General features: G+C 55.6%; 1 protein-coding gene across 1 annotated transcript in view; it reads right to left on the bottom strand.

Moving 5' to 3' along the window:
* Nucleotides 1-8,328, bottom strand: part of MAST4 (microtubule associated serine/threonine kinase family member 4) — a 193,174-nt gene extending 184,846 nt beyond the window's left edge. Inside the window, exon 1 of the mRNA XM_029070088.2 lies at nt 8,175-8,328. Within this exon, the coding sequence (XP_028925921.1) occupies nt 8,175-8,297 (123 nt within the window). The 5' untranslated portion in view covers nt 8,298-8,328. The remainder of the gene's footprint in view (nt 1-8,174) is intronic.
* Between the last annotated feature and the right edge of the window lie 8,241 nt (nt 8,329-16,569).

Genomic DNA, 16,569 nt, shown 5'->3' with positions numbered 1-16,569 from the left:
ATTTTACATATGAGGGAACTGAGGCACAGAGAAGTTAAGTGACTGGCCCAAAGTCACACAGCTGACAAGTGGTGGAACCGGGATTAGAACCCATGACCTCTGACTCCCAAGCCCAGACTCCTTCCACTGAGCCACGCTGCTTCTCCCAATAAATACCACGGATTGATGGATTCATTCACTGAGGTGACAGGGCAGTCATTCATTCATTCATTCAATAATATTTATTGAGCGCTTACTATGTGCGAAGCACTGTACTAAACGCTTGGAATGTACTATTCGGCAACAGATAGAGACAATCCCTGCCCAAAGGGCAGCGTGGGATTCTCCGAGTGCTGCACCAGGCACGTCCGGCGAAGGAAACTGGATCGCGAGGGACGGTCAAGGCCCAAGGGGGTTAATCGGGGCCGCCCCCACCCTTGACCCGAGCGGGACAGGAAGCGAGCGTCAGGACAAAGTCAGGCACAGCTCAACATCTGGAGACCTAGAAAAACAGCTGTTTTTCCCAACGGCATGCGGCAAGCCCAAACTCTTTTTCCCGCAGTTTCAACCACGGTCTTAAAGCCCATGGACATTAATGTTCATTTTTCCATCGATTGAGGGTATTTAGTGGGCGCTTCCTGGGGGCAGAGCACGGTACTGAGCGCTTGGGAGCGTCCAGTACAACAATAAACAGACCCATTCCCCGCCCACAACGAGCTTCCAGTCTAGAGGGGGAGGCCCTCGAGATCATTTTCAGATCATTTGTACTTATGCCATGACAGTGCTCTCCCCTCTGAATGACTCTGTGGAGCACTTGAATAACTCCTCAAGACGGTCCATCAAACTGGGGGCAAAATGCCCACTGTGGGCAGAGCACCAAGTTGCGTACTCTCCCAAGGGCTCAGTACAGTGCTCTGCACATAGTGAGCGCTCAGTAAATACCATTATCGGTTGACTGTGGGCAGGGAACGTGTCTCCCGACTCTGTTGTTTTGTACTCTCCCAAGGGCTTAGTAAAGTGCTCTGCACACAGTAACTGTTCAATAAATACAAGTGGTTGCCTGTTTGATTCAAAAACCCCTGAAAACACAATGAGGCACTTTTTCCCCCTTTTGGAAAGAATCCAATTCAGTAGTTCCCTATATTAATTGTGGTTTTTGTTAAGCGCCTGCTATATGCCAAGCACTGTACTGAACACTGGGGTAGATGACGGAGTTAGCAGACATGTTCCCTGCCCTCAAGGTGTTTATCTCCTAGCAGGGGAGAGAGACATACGGAGAGAAGGAATAAAGCAGCGTGGCTTAGTGGAAAGAGCCCGGGCTTGGGAGTCAGAGGTGGTGGGTTCTAATCCCGGCTCCGCCGCTTGTCTGCCGTGTGGCCTTGCGCAAGTCATTTAACTTCTCTGTGACTCAGTCACCTCATCTGTAAAATGGAGATTAAAAACGTGAGCCCCACGTGGGACAACCTGATTATACTCTGTCTACCCCAGAGCTCGGCACAGAGTAAGTGCTTAATAAATACCATCATGATCATAAGGAACTGGGCATATGCCAATGAGTTAGTTCCTAAGTAATCGACTTGGGATTGGTTGGGAATCTCCGTGGAATCGGTTCTCCAGAGTTAGGGCTTGGCGTTCCAAGTTGCCCCCAGGAGAGCTACGGGGTTGAGAGCGCTTAGGTGGTCTGAGAGTGTTGGCTGGGGAGTTGGGGGGTAACAAGGTGGGAAGATTGGCAGTTAGTGGGGAAGGTGTCCGGAAGGAAATGTGATTCCAGGCGGGCTTGGAAGATGGGGTGGGCAACGGTCAGGCAGATTTGGAAGGGGAGGGAGCTCCGGGAAGGGGAAAGGCGGGAGAGGAGGGTGAGGTGAGAGGATTCGGCTGACTTGAGGCACACTTAAGATTACTGTTGGACTCTGGGGACAACTGGGGAGACTACCCCAAAAGTATCGAGCTGTGATTAATTAGGGAGCCTAGATGGGCAACTTGGAACGCCAAGCCCTCGCTGTGGAGAACCGATTCCACGGAGATTCAGAACCTCCCAAGTTTGGGCGAGACATCCTGCCAGTTCATTCGATTGCATTTATTCATTCATTCAATCATAGTTATTGAGCTCTTACTGTGTGCAGAGCACTGTACAAAGCACGTGGGAGAGTACAGGGCAACAATAAGCAGACTGTGAGCCCCATGTGGGACAACCTGATTCCCCTGTGTCTACCCCAGCGCTTAGAAAAGTGCTCTGCACATAGTAAGAGCGCTTAACAGATTCCAAAATTATTATTATTATTATTATTACATCTTCTAATCCCATCACTCCTCTGTTAATTCCAACTGGCCACCTCTCTCGAAATTCTCCGCGAATCAGCCGTATTTATTGAGCACCTACCGTCTGCAGAACACTGTATTAAGTGCTTGGGAGAGGACAGTAAAAGAGTCGGGACACACATTTCCTGCTTATAATGAATTTACAATCTAGAGGGGGAGACAGACATTAACATGAATAAATTACAGGCTGAGAGAGGGGTGAATAAAAAGGCGGGAGGGGTGAATAAAAAGGCGCGAATCCATGTGCAAAGGTGACACAGAAGGGAGGGGGAGAAGGGGAAATGAGGACTTACTTAGGGAAGGCCTTTTGGAGGAGATGTGCTTTTAATAAGGTTTTGAAGGTGGGGAGAGTGAACATCTGTCAGATATGAAGCGGGAGGGAGTCTCAGGCCAGAGGCAGGAAAAGGGAGAGAGGTCAGCGGTGAGATTGAGGTACAGTGAGTAGGTTGCATTGGAGGAGCGAAGTGAGCGGGTTGGGTTGGAGTAGGAAAGCAGCAAGGTGAGGTAGGACGAGGTGACTGATGGCTTTAAAGCCAAGGGGAAGGAATTCCTGTTAGATGGGGAGAAGGATGGACAAACACTGGGGGTTCTGGAGGGGTGGAAAACTTGGCCTGTACACTTTTGTAACAAAAAGGATCCTGGCGGCAGAGTGAAGCTTGGACTGGAGTGGGGGAGAGACAGGAAACAGGACAGCGAGGAGGCCGATACAGTAATCCAGGAGGGATGGGATAAGGGCTGTGATTAACACGGAGGCGGTTTGGAAGGGTGGATTTCAGCCATGTTGTGCAGGTGGAGGCGACGGGGTTGGGCGACGGACTGAATACGCGGGTTGTAGGCGAGAGATGAGTCGAGAACAATGCCAAGGCTACAGGCTTGTGAGACAGGGAGGTTGGTGGTGCTGTCTACAGTGATGGGAAAGTCAAGCGGAGGACAGGGTTTAGGTGGGAAGATGGGAGTTCTGGTTGGGATATGTAAAGTCTGAAGCCTACTTGTGTAACACGCAGGGCTGGATCTGTACGATTTTGGCATCGGAGCCTCCAGGAGGCAAACTCAGGATATCTGGCCTCCCACCAAGAAGAAAAGCTTTTGGTTTATTTTTTTTTTTCCAAGAAAAGGAGTCTCCCTTTCCTCAAGGTTGCACAGCCCCAGGAAGATAATAATAATAATAATAATAATAATAACCGTGGCATTTGTTAAACGCTTACTATGTGTCAAGCACCGTTCTCAGCGCTGGGGTAGATACAAGAATAATCAGCTTGGACAGAGTCCCCGTCCCACATGGGGCTCGCAGTCTTAATCCCCATTTTACAGATGAGGTCACTGAGGCCCAGAGAAGTGAAGTGACTTGCCCAAGGCGATGATGATGATGGCATCTGTTAAGCGCTTACCATGTGCCAAGCACCGTTCTAAGCGCTGGGGTAGATACGAGGCCATCAGGGTGTCCCACATGGGGCTCACAGTCTTCATCCCCATTTTACAGACGAGGCAACCGAGGCCCAGAGAAGTGAAGCGACTTGCCCGAGGTCACACAGCAGATAAGTGGCAGAGCCGGGATTCGAACCCAGGTCCTTCGGACTCCCACCCGTGGCCTATCCGCTCGGGACAGTCAAGAGTTGAAGAAGATTGCTCAACACATCAGTTGCACAGTCTTCCAGAATTGGAGCAATTTTACTGGGTGAAAAAAAGCACTTTAGGGTATTTGAGAAGGGGTTGAGAAGAGATGCCACTGCCACTGAAGAGGCGGTGAGCAGCAGCGGCACGGGAGAGAGTCGAGGGCAGAGCCTCAAGCTTACTGCAAGGAAGAAGGCGATGGTAAACCACTCTCGTATTTTAATCGAGAAAACTCTACGGCCAGGCCCTCGGGTTTCCCTCAAACCGCCGAGCGCAAGCTCCCCAGAGGCTGAGGATTTCGGAAGACACGGTACCGGTCACAACTGCGGGCTTAGTTAAACCAAAAGAAGTCACACCCCTTCCGCGGCTCACGCCTTCGATCCTCGAAAGGAAAGCCGAAGGTTTTCTCTCCGGGCTATTCTGAGACTCGAGGAGCCTCAGGGATTTCAAGCTTGCATCATCAATAGGGCAACAGTATTAAATCCGGTCGGGAGATCACGGACGCTGTTCACCTCTCTGTTTAGGAAAAAAACCTTTGAACTCAAGGAACAATCAATCGATCGGCTCGATTGAGGGTCTACCGTGTGCAGAGCACTGTACGACGCGCTTGGGAGGGTACACTGTAACAGAGCCGGTAGGCACCTTCCCTGCCCACAGTGAGCTTTCAGTCTAGAGGGGGAGACAGACGTAAATTTAAATAAATTACGGACGCGTACGTAAGCGCTGCGGGGCTGAGAGGAAGGGTGAGAAAGGGGAGGAAATCCGGGCGCAGAAGGCAGAGGACTGTGGGACCTGGTTCCTCTTCCTAAAAGAAATCGACCTGAAGGGAAAGAACGGGGATCTAGGAGTCAGAAGGCCTGGGTTCTAATTCTGCCACCAGCCGGCCGCGTGATCACTTAACCCTCCTCTCCGGGGTCTCAATCTCCTCACTTGTACAACAGAGGCAGACACCCCTGCCTCTCCCTAGTCCTCACAGAGATGTTGAGAGAGCGAAACGAAAAAAGGAAAGGAAAGGAGTTCAAGAATAACAAAACACCTTCTAAAACTCCGAGGCAGCCCGATAATAAGGGACTTCCAAACTGCATCTCCGCCGGGTCCGGGATGCTTAATTTCTCACTTATTAGTCCTTATTTCTGATTAAAGAACGACCCGTTCTGCCACCGGGTAATACAGATCAGGGGTCACCTGCGGTCTCAGCTTCCAGCCAGAAGTCAGGCTAAAACAACCTCTCCGTGGCTAAATATATCTGCTAGACGCCGACCGTGCGCCGATCACCGCGCGGAGGACCGGGGAGTTCCACGTACCCATTCTGCCAGCGTGGGTGGGAAGCTCAGAGAGGTCGAGGAACTAGGCAGGGGGAAGAGCTGGGACGAGAATCCAAACCCGTGCCCTCTCCGCTAAACCACGCCGCCCACCTGGAGACTCCCCCGCTGCCCGGGAGGACGGAGCCGAGGACGGGCCTATTTGGTATTCGGCAACCTCGCCAAACCCAGAGGCTTAAGTCTCGGTGCCCAGTCCTCCCTCGGAAGCAGGGGAGCAACTTTCCGGGGGGAGAAGCGAGGTGCCCGCCAGATGCCCCGTGGGGAGGGTCAGGGGCTGGGCCCGCTCCCACCTCCCTCTCCCCGAAACACCCCCGGAGCCCCCACGGCCCCCCGAGTCCTCGCTGGGAGGGTCCGGGGGCTCCCACGTGAGTCGATGCTGATGTTGGCGCTTATCAAGCGCTCACCGGGTGCAGAGCACCGTTCTAAGCCCTGGGGGAGATTCAGGGTCATCAGGTCGTCCCACACGAGGCTCCCGGTCTTCCTCCCCATTTTACAGATGAGGCCCAGAGAAGTGAAGCGACCTGCCCGCAGCTGACAAGTGGCAGAGCGGGGATTCGAACCCATGACCTCTGGTTCCCAAGCCCGGGCTCTTTCCCTGAGGCCCCGCTGCACTTCCTGCGCCCAGAGCACGGTACCGAGCTCTCCGCGGAGCACGACGCAACCGAGCGGGCAGACGCGTTCGCTGCCCGCAGCGAGTTGACCGTCTAAAGGAGTCCAGTCTTCCGGCCTCCCCTCCGTGGGATCCGGCCGGCTTTCGTTCATTCAGTCGTATCTATTGCTTCCTGGGTGCGGGGCACCGTACTAAGCGCTGGAAAAGCACAACACAGCCACAAAGAAAGACGATCCCTGCCGACAACGGCCCCACAGACCCCCGGCCCGGTCGATACGGGGGGTCGAGCTCACCTTCCCCGCTCAGGCCGCCGTCCGCCGCCGCGAGGCCGGGCTACTCCACCCAACTTCCCAACGGGATCACGGTGGGTCAGATGTCTCACGGCCAACCCCGTGCCCTCCCCTGACGCCCCACGCCCGGGCGAGGGCGGGTTAAAGATAGATCCGGCTCGGATAAATCCCCGGACGACAGGTCCGTCGAGGGACACCACCGGGAAACTCGGGGGGGGGGGGTCTTCTCCGATCCGGCCTCGACCCGCGCGGGCCGCGCCGGGCCTCCGAGGGAGCCAAGGAAGACCCTCGTAGGGAGGACGGGAGTGGGCTGTCTGTAACCGGCGCTCGGTACGGTGCCCGGCGCGTAGTGAACGCCTAACAGGTACCGTCGCCGTCATGAATCGTTATCACCCAGAGTTGATGCGGTCGGATTCCTGTCCCCGGCAGGGCTGAGGGGGAGGGACGAGGGAGGGGATGGGGGGGACCTCGGGAGGGGCTCAGTCCACCCGGGGGGGGGGTGGGGAGAGGGAGAGGCTCCCCCACGTCAGTGAGGGCGGGAGGGAGGGAAGAGAAGGGGGAGGAAAGTTGGGGGGGGGGTCCTCAAGAGTGAGTGGATGGGAGAAAAAAGGGAGAAAGTAGGGGTCCCTTAGGTGACTGTGGGTGGGGGGAGGAAGGAAGGAGGAAAATGGGTGGGGAGAAGTGGGGGGGGGGGAAGCAAGTGGGAGGGAAAAAAAGGGGAAAAGGCAGGGAGGGGACCCTTAGGGGAGTGCCAGAGGGCAGTGGGGAGGCGGGGGGGGGATAAGGGGGGGAATGGGGGGAGAGGTAGAAGGGAAGGGGGGGGCCTCCACAGGGAGAGGGTGGGAAAAAAGGGAGAAGGCAGGGAGGGGGCCCTTAGGGGAGTGAGGGCCGGGGGAAAGGAAGGAGGAAAGGGGAGAGGAGAAGTGAGGCTTTCCAAAGTGAGGAGGTGGGAGGAGAAAAGGGGGGAAGGGAGGGGTCCCGTAGGTGAGTGGGGGCAAGGCTGGGCAGGAGGGAAGGGTCTGGGGCCGGGGGCAAAGTGGGGGTCTCTAAACTGAGTAGGTGGGAGAAAAAGGGAGAGGGCAGGGAGGGGACCCTCGGGGGAGGGAGAGAGGGGGGCAGGGTCCTCCAAGGTCGGGGGGGGGCGGGGGGGAGGGAGGAGGAGCGGGGGGGGGGTCTCCAAAGTTGAGTGGGTGGGAGATGAAAGGGGAGAAAGGAGGGGTCCCTTAGGGGAGTGCGGGAGGGGGGAAAGGAGGAAGAGGAGGCCGGGGGAGAAGTGGGTGGGAGACCAAAAGGGGGGGGGAGCGATCAGGCAAGGAGGGGGCCCCTGGGGGGGGGCGGGGGAGGAAGGGAAAGCGGGGGAGCAGCGGGGGAGGGGGGCTCCAAAGTGAGGAGCTGGGACCAAAAAAAGGGGAAAAAAGGAGAGAAGAGGGGACCCCCTAAGGGGGCTGCGGGTGAGGGAGGACAGGGTCTCCCGGGGCACGGGGGGCCCAACTGGGGGGGGGGGAGGAAAGAAGGGGAGCAGGCGGGGGGGGGGGCCTTGAGGGGAGGGAGAGGAAGGGGAGAGGGTCCCCCGGGGCGGTTGGGGGGGGTCCGAAGTGAGTGAGTGGGTGGGGGACAAAAGGGGGAAAGTAGGGGGTCCCTGGGGGGCGGGGTAAAAGGAGGAAAAAGGGGGGAGGGGGAAGGGGGAAATGGGGGTGTCCAAGGGGGGAGGGGGATCGGACGGGGGCGGGGGCTTTAGGGGAAGGAGACGAGGGGAGGGGAGAGGGGCCCCCGGGGCAGTTGGGGGGGGGGGGTCCAAAGTGGGTGGGTGGGAGGAAAAAAGGGAAAAGGCAGGGGGTCCCTTGGAGGGGGGGAAGGAGGAAAAGGGGGAGAGGGGAGAATGGGGGGGGGGGTCCAAACTGAGTGGGGGAGGGAGGGAGGATCAAGCGAGGGGGGCTTTAGGACGGGGAAGGGGGGGGCAAAGTGAGTGGGGGGGGAAGAAAGGAGAAAGTTGGGGTCTCTTAGGGCAGTGGGGGGAGGGGAAAGGGGGGGGCACCGACCCACCTCCTCGTCCAGCTCTTCGTGCGCGGCGCGGGCAGCGGGCGGGGGGGGGCCCTGCGGGGGGGGCCGGAGCCCGCACACCGCCCCGCCCCGGGGCTCCGGACGCTCACAAAGTTTGCGGTCCATGGGCCCCCGGGGGCCGAAGCGCAGCGCGCCGCGCAGGGAGCGCACCGCGCAGGGAGCGCACCGCGCAGGGCCCGCACCGCGCAGGGCCCGCACCGCGCAGGGCCCGCACCGCAGCCGCCGCCGCAGCCCCGGAGCGGCCGAGCGGGCGGGAGGCCGAGAGCGCGGACGGACGGCCGAAGACGCCCCGCCCCCTGAGGAGATCCGCCTTCCCCATTGGCTCCGCCCCCGGAGAGGCTCCGCCCCCCGCCCCGCCCCGCCCCCTGATTGGCTGCGCCCCCGGCTTAGGACCCGCCCCCGCCTCGGCCCCGCCCCCTGCAGAGATCCGCCTTCCCATTGGCTCCGCCCCAGGCGAGGCACCGCCCCCCCGCCTCGGCCCGCCCCTGACTGGCTATACCCCGTCTTAGGCCCCGCCCCTGCAGAGATCCGCCTTCCCATTGGCTCCGCCCAGGCGAGGCTCCGCCTCCCGCCTCGGCCCCGCCCCCTGATTGGCTGTCCCTCCGGCTTAGGCCCCGCCCCCGCCTCGGCCCCGTTCCTGATTGGCTATACCCCCGTTTTAGGCCCCGCCTCCCGCCTCGGCCACGCCCCCGATCGGCTCCTCCAGTTAAGCTCCGCCCCTTCGTCTCCGCCCCTCCCATTGGCTCCGCCCCCGGACTCGGCCCCGCCCCTGACGGGTTCCGCCGCTTTGATTGGCTGGGCCTCGCTCCGAGCGGGCGGAGCCGCCCAATGGGAGGCGGGGGCGGGGCTTGCGGTTGGGGGGCGGGGCTCCGCTCCCCCCTTTCACGCGCCTGTCAACGTTAAGATTGGCATTTGTTAAGCGCTTCCTATGTGCGGAGCACTGTTCTAAGCGTTGGGGGAGATCCAGGGTCATCAGGTTGTCCCTCGTGAGGCTCACAGTTAATCCCCATTTTGCAGATGAGGTCACTGAGGCCCAGAGAAGGTGAAGTGACTGGCCCCCAGTCACCCAGCTGACGAGTGGCAGAGGCGGGATTCGAACCCATGACCTCGGACTCCCCAGCCCGGGCTCTTGCCACAGAGCCACGCTGCTTCTCTAATACGCACAGGTGCTGTGGGGAGGGGAAGCGGGTGGAGCAGGGGGAGGGCAGGAGGGGCAGAGGCTCCCTGCCCTGCCCCAGAGGTAATAAATAATAATAAAAAATAGTAATAATAATAATAAGTAATAATAATAATAAGTAATAATAATAATCATGGCATTTGTTAAGCACTTACTATGTGCCAAGCACTGTTCTAAGCACTGGGGGGGGGTAATACAAGATGACCAGGTTGTCCCCTGTGGGGCTCCCAGTCTTCATCCCCATTTTCCAGATGAGGTCACTGAGGCCCTGAGGAGAACAATAATGATAATAAGGTTGGTATTTGTTAAGCGCTTACTATGTGCCGAGCGCTGTTCTAAGCGCCGGGGGGAGATCCAGGGTCATCGGGTCGTCCCACCCGAGGCTCACGGTTGATCCCCCTTTTACAGACGAGGTCACTGAGGGACAGAGAAGTGAAGTGACTTGCCCACGGTCACCCAGCTGACGAGTGGCAGAGGCGGGATTCGAACCCATGACCTCGGACTCCCAGGCCCGGGCTCTTGCCACCGAGCCGCGCTGCTTCTCCCGCTCACGGGCCCTACCCACCCGCGGCCTCCCGGGGGTCCCAGGGCTTCGCACAGTGCCTGGGGACCCGTAAATGCGCAAAGAAAACTACCATCGCTCAGTACAGTGCCTGGCACAGAGTAAGCGCTTAACCAGTACCCTGGTCATTAATGGCACCCCCCCCCCCCGCCCCGAGCTGAGCCAGCGGGTCCCCTATCCCTCCTGGACCCACCCAAGCGCTCGGTACGACCCTGTGCCCCCCCCCCCCCCCCCCGAGGTGATCGGTAAAGATCACATTGACTGGTCGATCGATCCATCGATTCATTCGTTGGTATTTACTGAGCGCTTACTGTGTGCAGAACACTGTATTAAGCGCTTGGGAAAGCACAATATGGCACTAAACAGCGACATTCCCTGTCCACAAGGCAGGAGGGGCGGGGAGGGAGGGAGGAAGTGCTTAGTACAGAGCTTTGCACCCGGTAAGTGCTCAATAAATACGATTAATAATAATCAGTACGAATAAACGAAATGACGCAGAGCGGCTCGGTGGCAAGAGCCCCGGCTTGGGAGTCGCGGGTCCTGGGTTCTAATGCCGGCTCCGCCGCTCGTCTACTGTGAGACACTGGGCCAGTCACTTCACTTCTCTGGGCCTCAGTGACCTCATCTGTCAAATGGGGACGAAGACTGAGGGCCCCACGAGGGACAATCTGCTTTCCTTGTACCCACCTCAGTGCTCAGAACAGCGCTTTGCACAGAGTAAGCGCTTAACGAACGCCATCCTCATTATCATTCTTAATCCCCGTCTTCCAGATGAGGTCACCGAGGCCCAGAGAAGTGAAGTGACTGGCCCGGAGTCCCCCAGCTGACGAGCGGCAGGGCCGGCATTCGAACCCGTGACCTCTGACTCCCAAGCCCGGGCCCTCTCCGCCCAGCCACGTCGCTTCCAGGACGGTGCCTGGCACCAAGGAGGCGCTTCAAAAATATGGCAGGGATTATCATTATCGCTGTTATTCTTCAAGCGCCGCTGTGACGGAGAAGAGAAGGAGGGCCCAGAAGAGAGCCGGGAGGAATTCCACTCTCCACCCCCGTCCAAAGCTGAGGAGTGGGAGGCGGACAAAAATAATCTTCTGGAGAGCAAGAAGAACCAGGACAGGATGGTGTCGACGAAACCGGAGTTAGAAAGCGTCTCCGGGAGAAGGGGGTGGTGGCCCCCGGGGTCAGAGGAGGCCGGGGACGATGAGGATGCGTTAGACGCCTTCCCACGGGGCCGGAGCGATAGTAATAACAATAATGTCGGTATCTGTTGAGCGCTTACCATGTGCCGAGCGCCGTTCTAAGCGCTGGGGTAGACCCAGGGGAATCGGGTGGTCCCCCGTGGGGCTCACGGTCTTCATCCCCATTGTACAGATGAGGGAACTGAGGCCCAGAGAAGTGAAGGGACTCGCCCACGGTCACACAGCCGACAGGTGGCAGAGCTGGGATTCGAACTCATGAGCCCTGACTCCAAAGCCCGTGCTCTTTCCACCGCGCCACGCTGCTCCTCGTGCGATGCCGCCGCCTCTTCTCATCCATCCGTCGGTGGTATTTATTGAGCGCTCGCTGTGTGCGGAGGCCTGTACTGGGCACTTGGGAGAGAGGGATTAGCAGATGGGGTCCCTGCCCCTAATGAATTTACAGCCTAGAGGGGGAGACGGGCATTAATAATAATAATGTTGGTATTTGTTAAACGCTTACCGGGTGCCGAGCGCCGTTCTAAGCGCTGGGGGAGATACGGGGTCATCGGGTGGTCCCACGTGGGGCTCACACACTTTTAATCCCCATTCTCCAGATGAGGGAACTGAGGCCCGGAGAAGCGAAGTGACTCGCCCACAGTCGCACAGCTGACGAGCGGCAGAGCCGGGGGTCGAACCCGTGACCTCTGACTCCGAAGCCTGGGCTCTTTCCACTGAGCCGCGCTGCTTCTCCGATAAACTGTGGTATTTGTTAAGCGCTTACGATGTGCAAAGCACTGGTCTAAGCGCTGGGGGATACAAGGTGATGAGTTCGTCCCACGTGGGGCTCACAGTTTTAATCCCCGTTTGACAGATGAGGTCACTGAGGCACAGAGAAGTGAAGGGACTTGCCCAAGGGGTCACACGGCTGACTAGCGGCGGAGCCGGGACTAGAACCCGTGATCTCTGACTCCCGAGCCCGCGCTCTTTCCACTGAGCCACGCTGTGACTTGCCCAAGGTGCTCTGAGTGAATAATTTAGAATTTAATAGGTCATTTATAAGGAAGTGTAATTTAGCATTCATTCAGTTATATTTCTTGAGCTCTTACTGTGTGTACTGGAATGATGATTATTATTATGGTATTTGTCAATAATGATAATGTTGGTATCTGTTAAGCGCTCACTACGCGCCGAGCACCGTTCTAAGCGCTGGGGGAGACACAGGGGCATCAGGTGGTCCCACGTGGGGCTCACGGTCTTCATCCCCATTTGACAGATGAGGGAACTGAGGCCCAGAGAAGTGAATAATAATAATGTTGGTATCTGTTAAGCGCTTACTACGCGCCGAGCGCCGTTCTAAGCGCTGGGGGAGATCCAGGGTCATCGGGTCGTCCCACGTGAGGCTCACGGTCTTCATCCCCATTTGACAGATGAGGGAACTGAGGCCCAGAGAAGTGACTTGCCCACGGTCCCACAAGCACATACTACGTGCCAGGCACTGTACTAAGCGCTGGGATAGAAGCAAACCGGGTTGGACACAGTCCCCGTCCCACGTGGGGCTCACGGTCCCGCTCCCCGCTTTACAGATGAGGCAACTGAGGCCCAGAGAGGGGACGCGATTTGCCCGAGGTTGCACAGCAGACAAGCGGCAGAGCCGGGATTCGACTTTGACCTTCGGCCTTCCGGCCCCGTTCTCTCTCCACTACGCCGGGCTGATTCTTCTCCACCGTGCCATTCATTCATTCAATCGTATTTATTGAGCGCTCACTCTGTGCAGAGCACTGGACTAAGCGCTTGGAATGGACAATTCGGCAACAGAGAGAGACCATCCCCGCCCGATGACGGGCTCCCGGTCTAACCATGCTACTTCACTTCTCTGTGCCTCAGTTCCCTCATCTTTTTAATGGGGGTTAAGACTGTGAGCCCCACGTGGGACAAGCTGATTCTCCCGTGTCTCCCCCAGCGCTTAGAACAGTGCTCTGCACATAGTAAGCGCTTAACAGATACCAACATTATTATTATTATTCCCTCATCTGTCAAATGGGGATTAACTGTGAGCCTCCCGTGGGACGACCCGATGGCCCTGTATCTCCCCCAGCGCTTAGAACGGTGCTCGGCGCACAGTAAGCGCTTAACAGATACCGACATTATTATTATTATTATTACTTCACGCTGTGCTAAGCGCTTGGGAGAATACAATACAACAATAAACAGATACATTCCTTTCCCACAATGAGAAGGGGAGACAGACATTAATAAGATGGATGAACGAATGAATTAATAGGAATAAAGAAGTAATTTATAATAAAGTTATATATCGTATGAGAGGCAGCGGGGCTCAGTGGAAAGAGCCCGGGCTTGGGAGTCAGAGGTCGTGGGTTCTAATCCCGGCTCTGCCACTTATCAGCTCTGTGACTCTGGGCACGTCACTTCACTTCTCTGGGCCTCATTTACCGCGTCTGTAAAATGGGGATGAAGACTGTGAGTCCCACGTGGGACAACCTGATTAACTAGTATCTACCCCAGGGCTAAGAGCAGTGCTTGGCACATAGTAAGCACTTAAGAAAACCCATCATTATTATTATTACTATTATCATTAATAATAATGAATAAAATAAGTAATTGAGCCAGTTGTTAGACTGTGAGCCCGTTGTTAGACTTTGAGCCCGTCGTGGGGCCGGGATGGTCTCCATCTGTTGCCGAATTGTCCATTCCAAGCGCTTAGTACAGTGCTCTGCCCACAGTAGGCGCTCAATAAATACGCCTGACTGAATGAATAAATATTTTCTCCTCATCTCTCAGAAGGCGCACCCCCAGGGTTGGATCTGATTCTCTTGTGTCTACCCCAGTGCTTGGCACAAAGGAAACTCTTCATCATAACATTCTTATGGTATTTCTCAACCGACTGCATTTACGGAGCACCCGCCGCGTGCACAACACTCCGCGAAGTGCTTGGGAGAGGACAGTGGAACACGTAAGTGTGTGTGCTGAGCCATAAGACCGTTGGTAGTGGGAATGAAGGATTCAAGGCCGTCGGTGATGGGGACGAAGGATATTATCGCGCTCTGCCTGGGGCTCTGCCGGGAGCCTCGTGGAAGATCAGTCCCTGCTCGTCGGATTGAAGAATTTCCTCAAATCCCCGACGGGTTTAGAAAAAGGCAGAGCCACTTGTCAGCTGTGCGACTGCGGGCGAGTCACTTCACTTCTCTGTGCCTCCGTTCCCTCATCCGTAAAATGGGGATTAACCGTGAGCCTCGCGTGGGACGACCCGATGACCCCGTATCTCCCCCAGCGCTTAGAACGGTGCTCGGCGCATAGTAAGCGCTTTAACCAACACCAACATTATTTTTATTATTATTTGTTATAATAATATAATATAATATAATTAATAATAATAATATAATTATTATTATATTATATTATATTATTATATTGTATTATATTATATATTATATATAATATAATATATAATATAATATAATATATAATATAATATAATATATAATAAAATATTAATATTATATTATTATTAATTATAATATAATAATATAATAAAAATAATGATATTTATTATTATTATTATTTGGCCGATCTCCGGCCATCTCTGAGGATATGGGATGAGAGGCTCTGTCTTTCTCTTTGGAAATCCAGCCTGCCTGTGTCTCCCTTCCGACCCAGCCTACGGCCCGAGGGACTTGAAAATCTGCCCTGCCCTGAACGCTCGATTTGGATGACACTAATTGGTTTGATTAATGGGTTTTTTTTCATGGTATTTAAGCGCTTACTGGGTGCCTGGCCTTGTACCGGGTGCTGAGGCGGGTAGAAGATAATCAGGCTGGACCCAGTCCCCATCCCACATGGGGTTCGCTCTCTTAGTCCCCATTTTACAGATGAGGAAACCGAGACACAAAGGAGTTACATTTTAGGGATTTTTTTTTTTAAATGCCATTTAACGGTGTTTTAGCGCAGGAGTAGATTCGAGCTGGCCGCGGTCCCCGTCCCACACGAGACCCACGGTTTTAATCCCCATTTTACAGATGAGGCCCAGAGAAATGAAGTGACTCGCCCAAGGTCCCACAGCAGGCGAGTGGGGGAGTCGGGATTAGAACCCAGGTCCTTCTGGCTCCCGGGCCTGTGCTCTATCCACTAGGCCATGTTGTCCTTGCCCAAAGTCACACAGCTGATATTTGCCCTGTAGCCTCTAAGCTCAGTGGGGGCAGCGATCGTGTCTGCCAACTCTGGTCTGTCGCACTCTCCCAAACGCTTAGTACAGTGCTCCAGTTCCCTCATCTGTCAAATGGGGATGAAGACTGGGAGCCACATGAGGGACAACCTGATGACCCCGTATCTCCCCCAGCGCTTAGAACGGTGCTCTGCACGTAGTAAGCGCTTAACGGATACCAAAGTTATTGTTTCTCTCTGTCTCCCGTGCTAGGTTGTAAGCTCCTTGAGGGTAGTCATCGTGCCTTCTTACCCTGTTGCGCTTTTCCAAGCACTGCAACTGTGAGCTTCGTGTGGGACGGAGACTGACCTGAACACCTTGTATCTACCCCACCATTTAGTAGTAGTTGAAGTATTTATTGAGTAGTTGCTGTGTGCAGAGCATTCTACAAAGTGCTGAGACAATTAACTGGTGGGAATAGACACGGTCCTGTCCCTCGTCGTGCTCACGATAGAACATAATTATATGATTATCGTCATATTTATTATATATTTTTATCTTTATATAATGTTAGATATTGTTATCATGTATCATTATCACAGTTATTATAATTCTATCCATTGCTATTCTCGTCTGTCCGTCTCCCCGATTAGACCGTAAGCCCGTCTGAGGGCAGGGACTGTCTCTATCGGTTGCCGATTTGTACATCCCAAGCGCTTGGTACAGTGCTCTGCACATAGTGAGCGCTCAATAAATACTATTGAATGAATGAATGCTCTAGACGCGGTTAACACCCAATAAATACCGCTGATCGATGTGGTAGAGCTGGGATTAAAACTCAGGGCCTCTGATTCCCAAACCTGTGTTCTGCCGCGATGGAAAAATTCAAGAAACTGCTCCTACCGTACGAGTAGGTTCCTTTGAGAGGGAACACGTCTACCAGCTCTGTTCTAGCGTCCTTTCCCAGAGCTTAGCACAGTGCTCCGCACACTTGTCTTGCCCTATGCCGTCGGGTCGTTTCCGGCCCACGGCGACACCACGGACGCGTCTCTCCATCCGCGGTCGTCCCGGTAGTGGATCCACGGAGTTTTCTTGGTCGAGATCCGGCGGCGGTTGACCGCCGCCTCTTTCCGCGCGGTAGACTCGAGTCTCCACCCTCGACTCCGGCACGGGGGAGTCTTGCACAGAGTAAGAGCTCAATAAATGCCACTGATGACGATAGAACGCGATCCAGCCGGGTGGGAAGAATGGGGAGGGCGTGCGGGGCCGGTCAAGGTGCGTTTCTGCTACATTTCTCCATTTCT

Source organism: Ornithorhynchus anatinus, chromosome 1 (genome assembly GCF_004115215.2).
Source record: "Ornithorhynchus anatinus isolate Pmale09 chromosome 1, mOrnAna1.pri.v4, whole genome shotgun sequence".
NCBI classification, from domain to species: domain Eukaryota; kingdom Metazoa; phylum Chordata; class Mammalia; order Monotremata; family Ornithorhynchidae; genus Ornithorhynchus; species Ornithorhynchus anatinus.
This window is presented reverse-complemented; position numbering and strand designations above follow the sequence as displayed.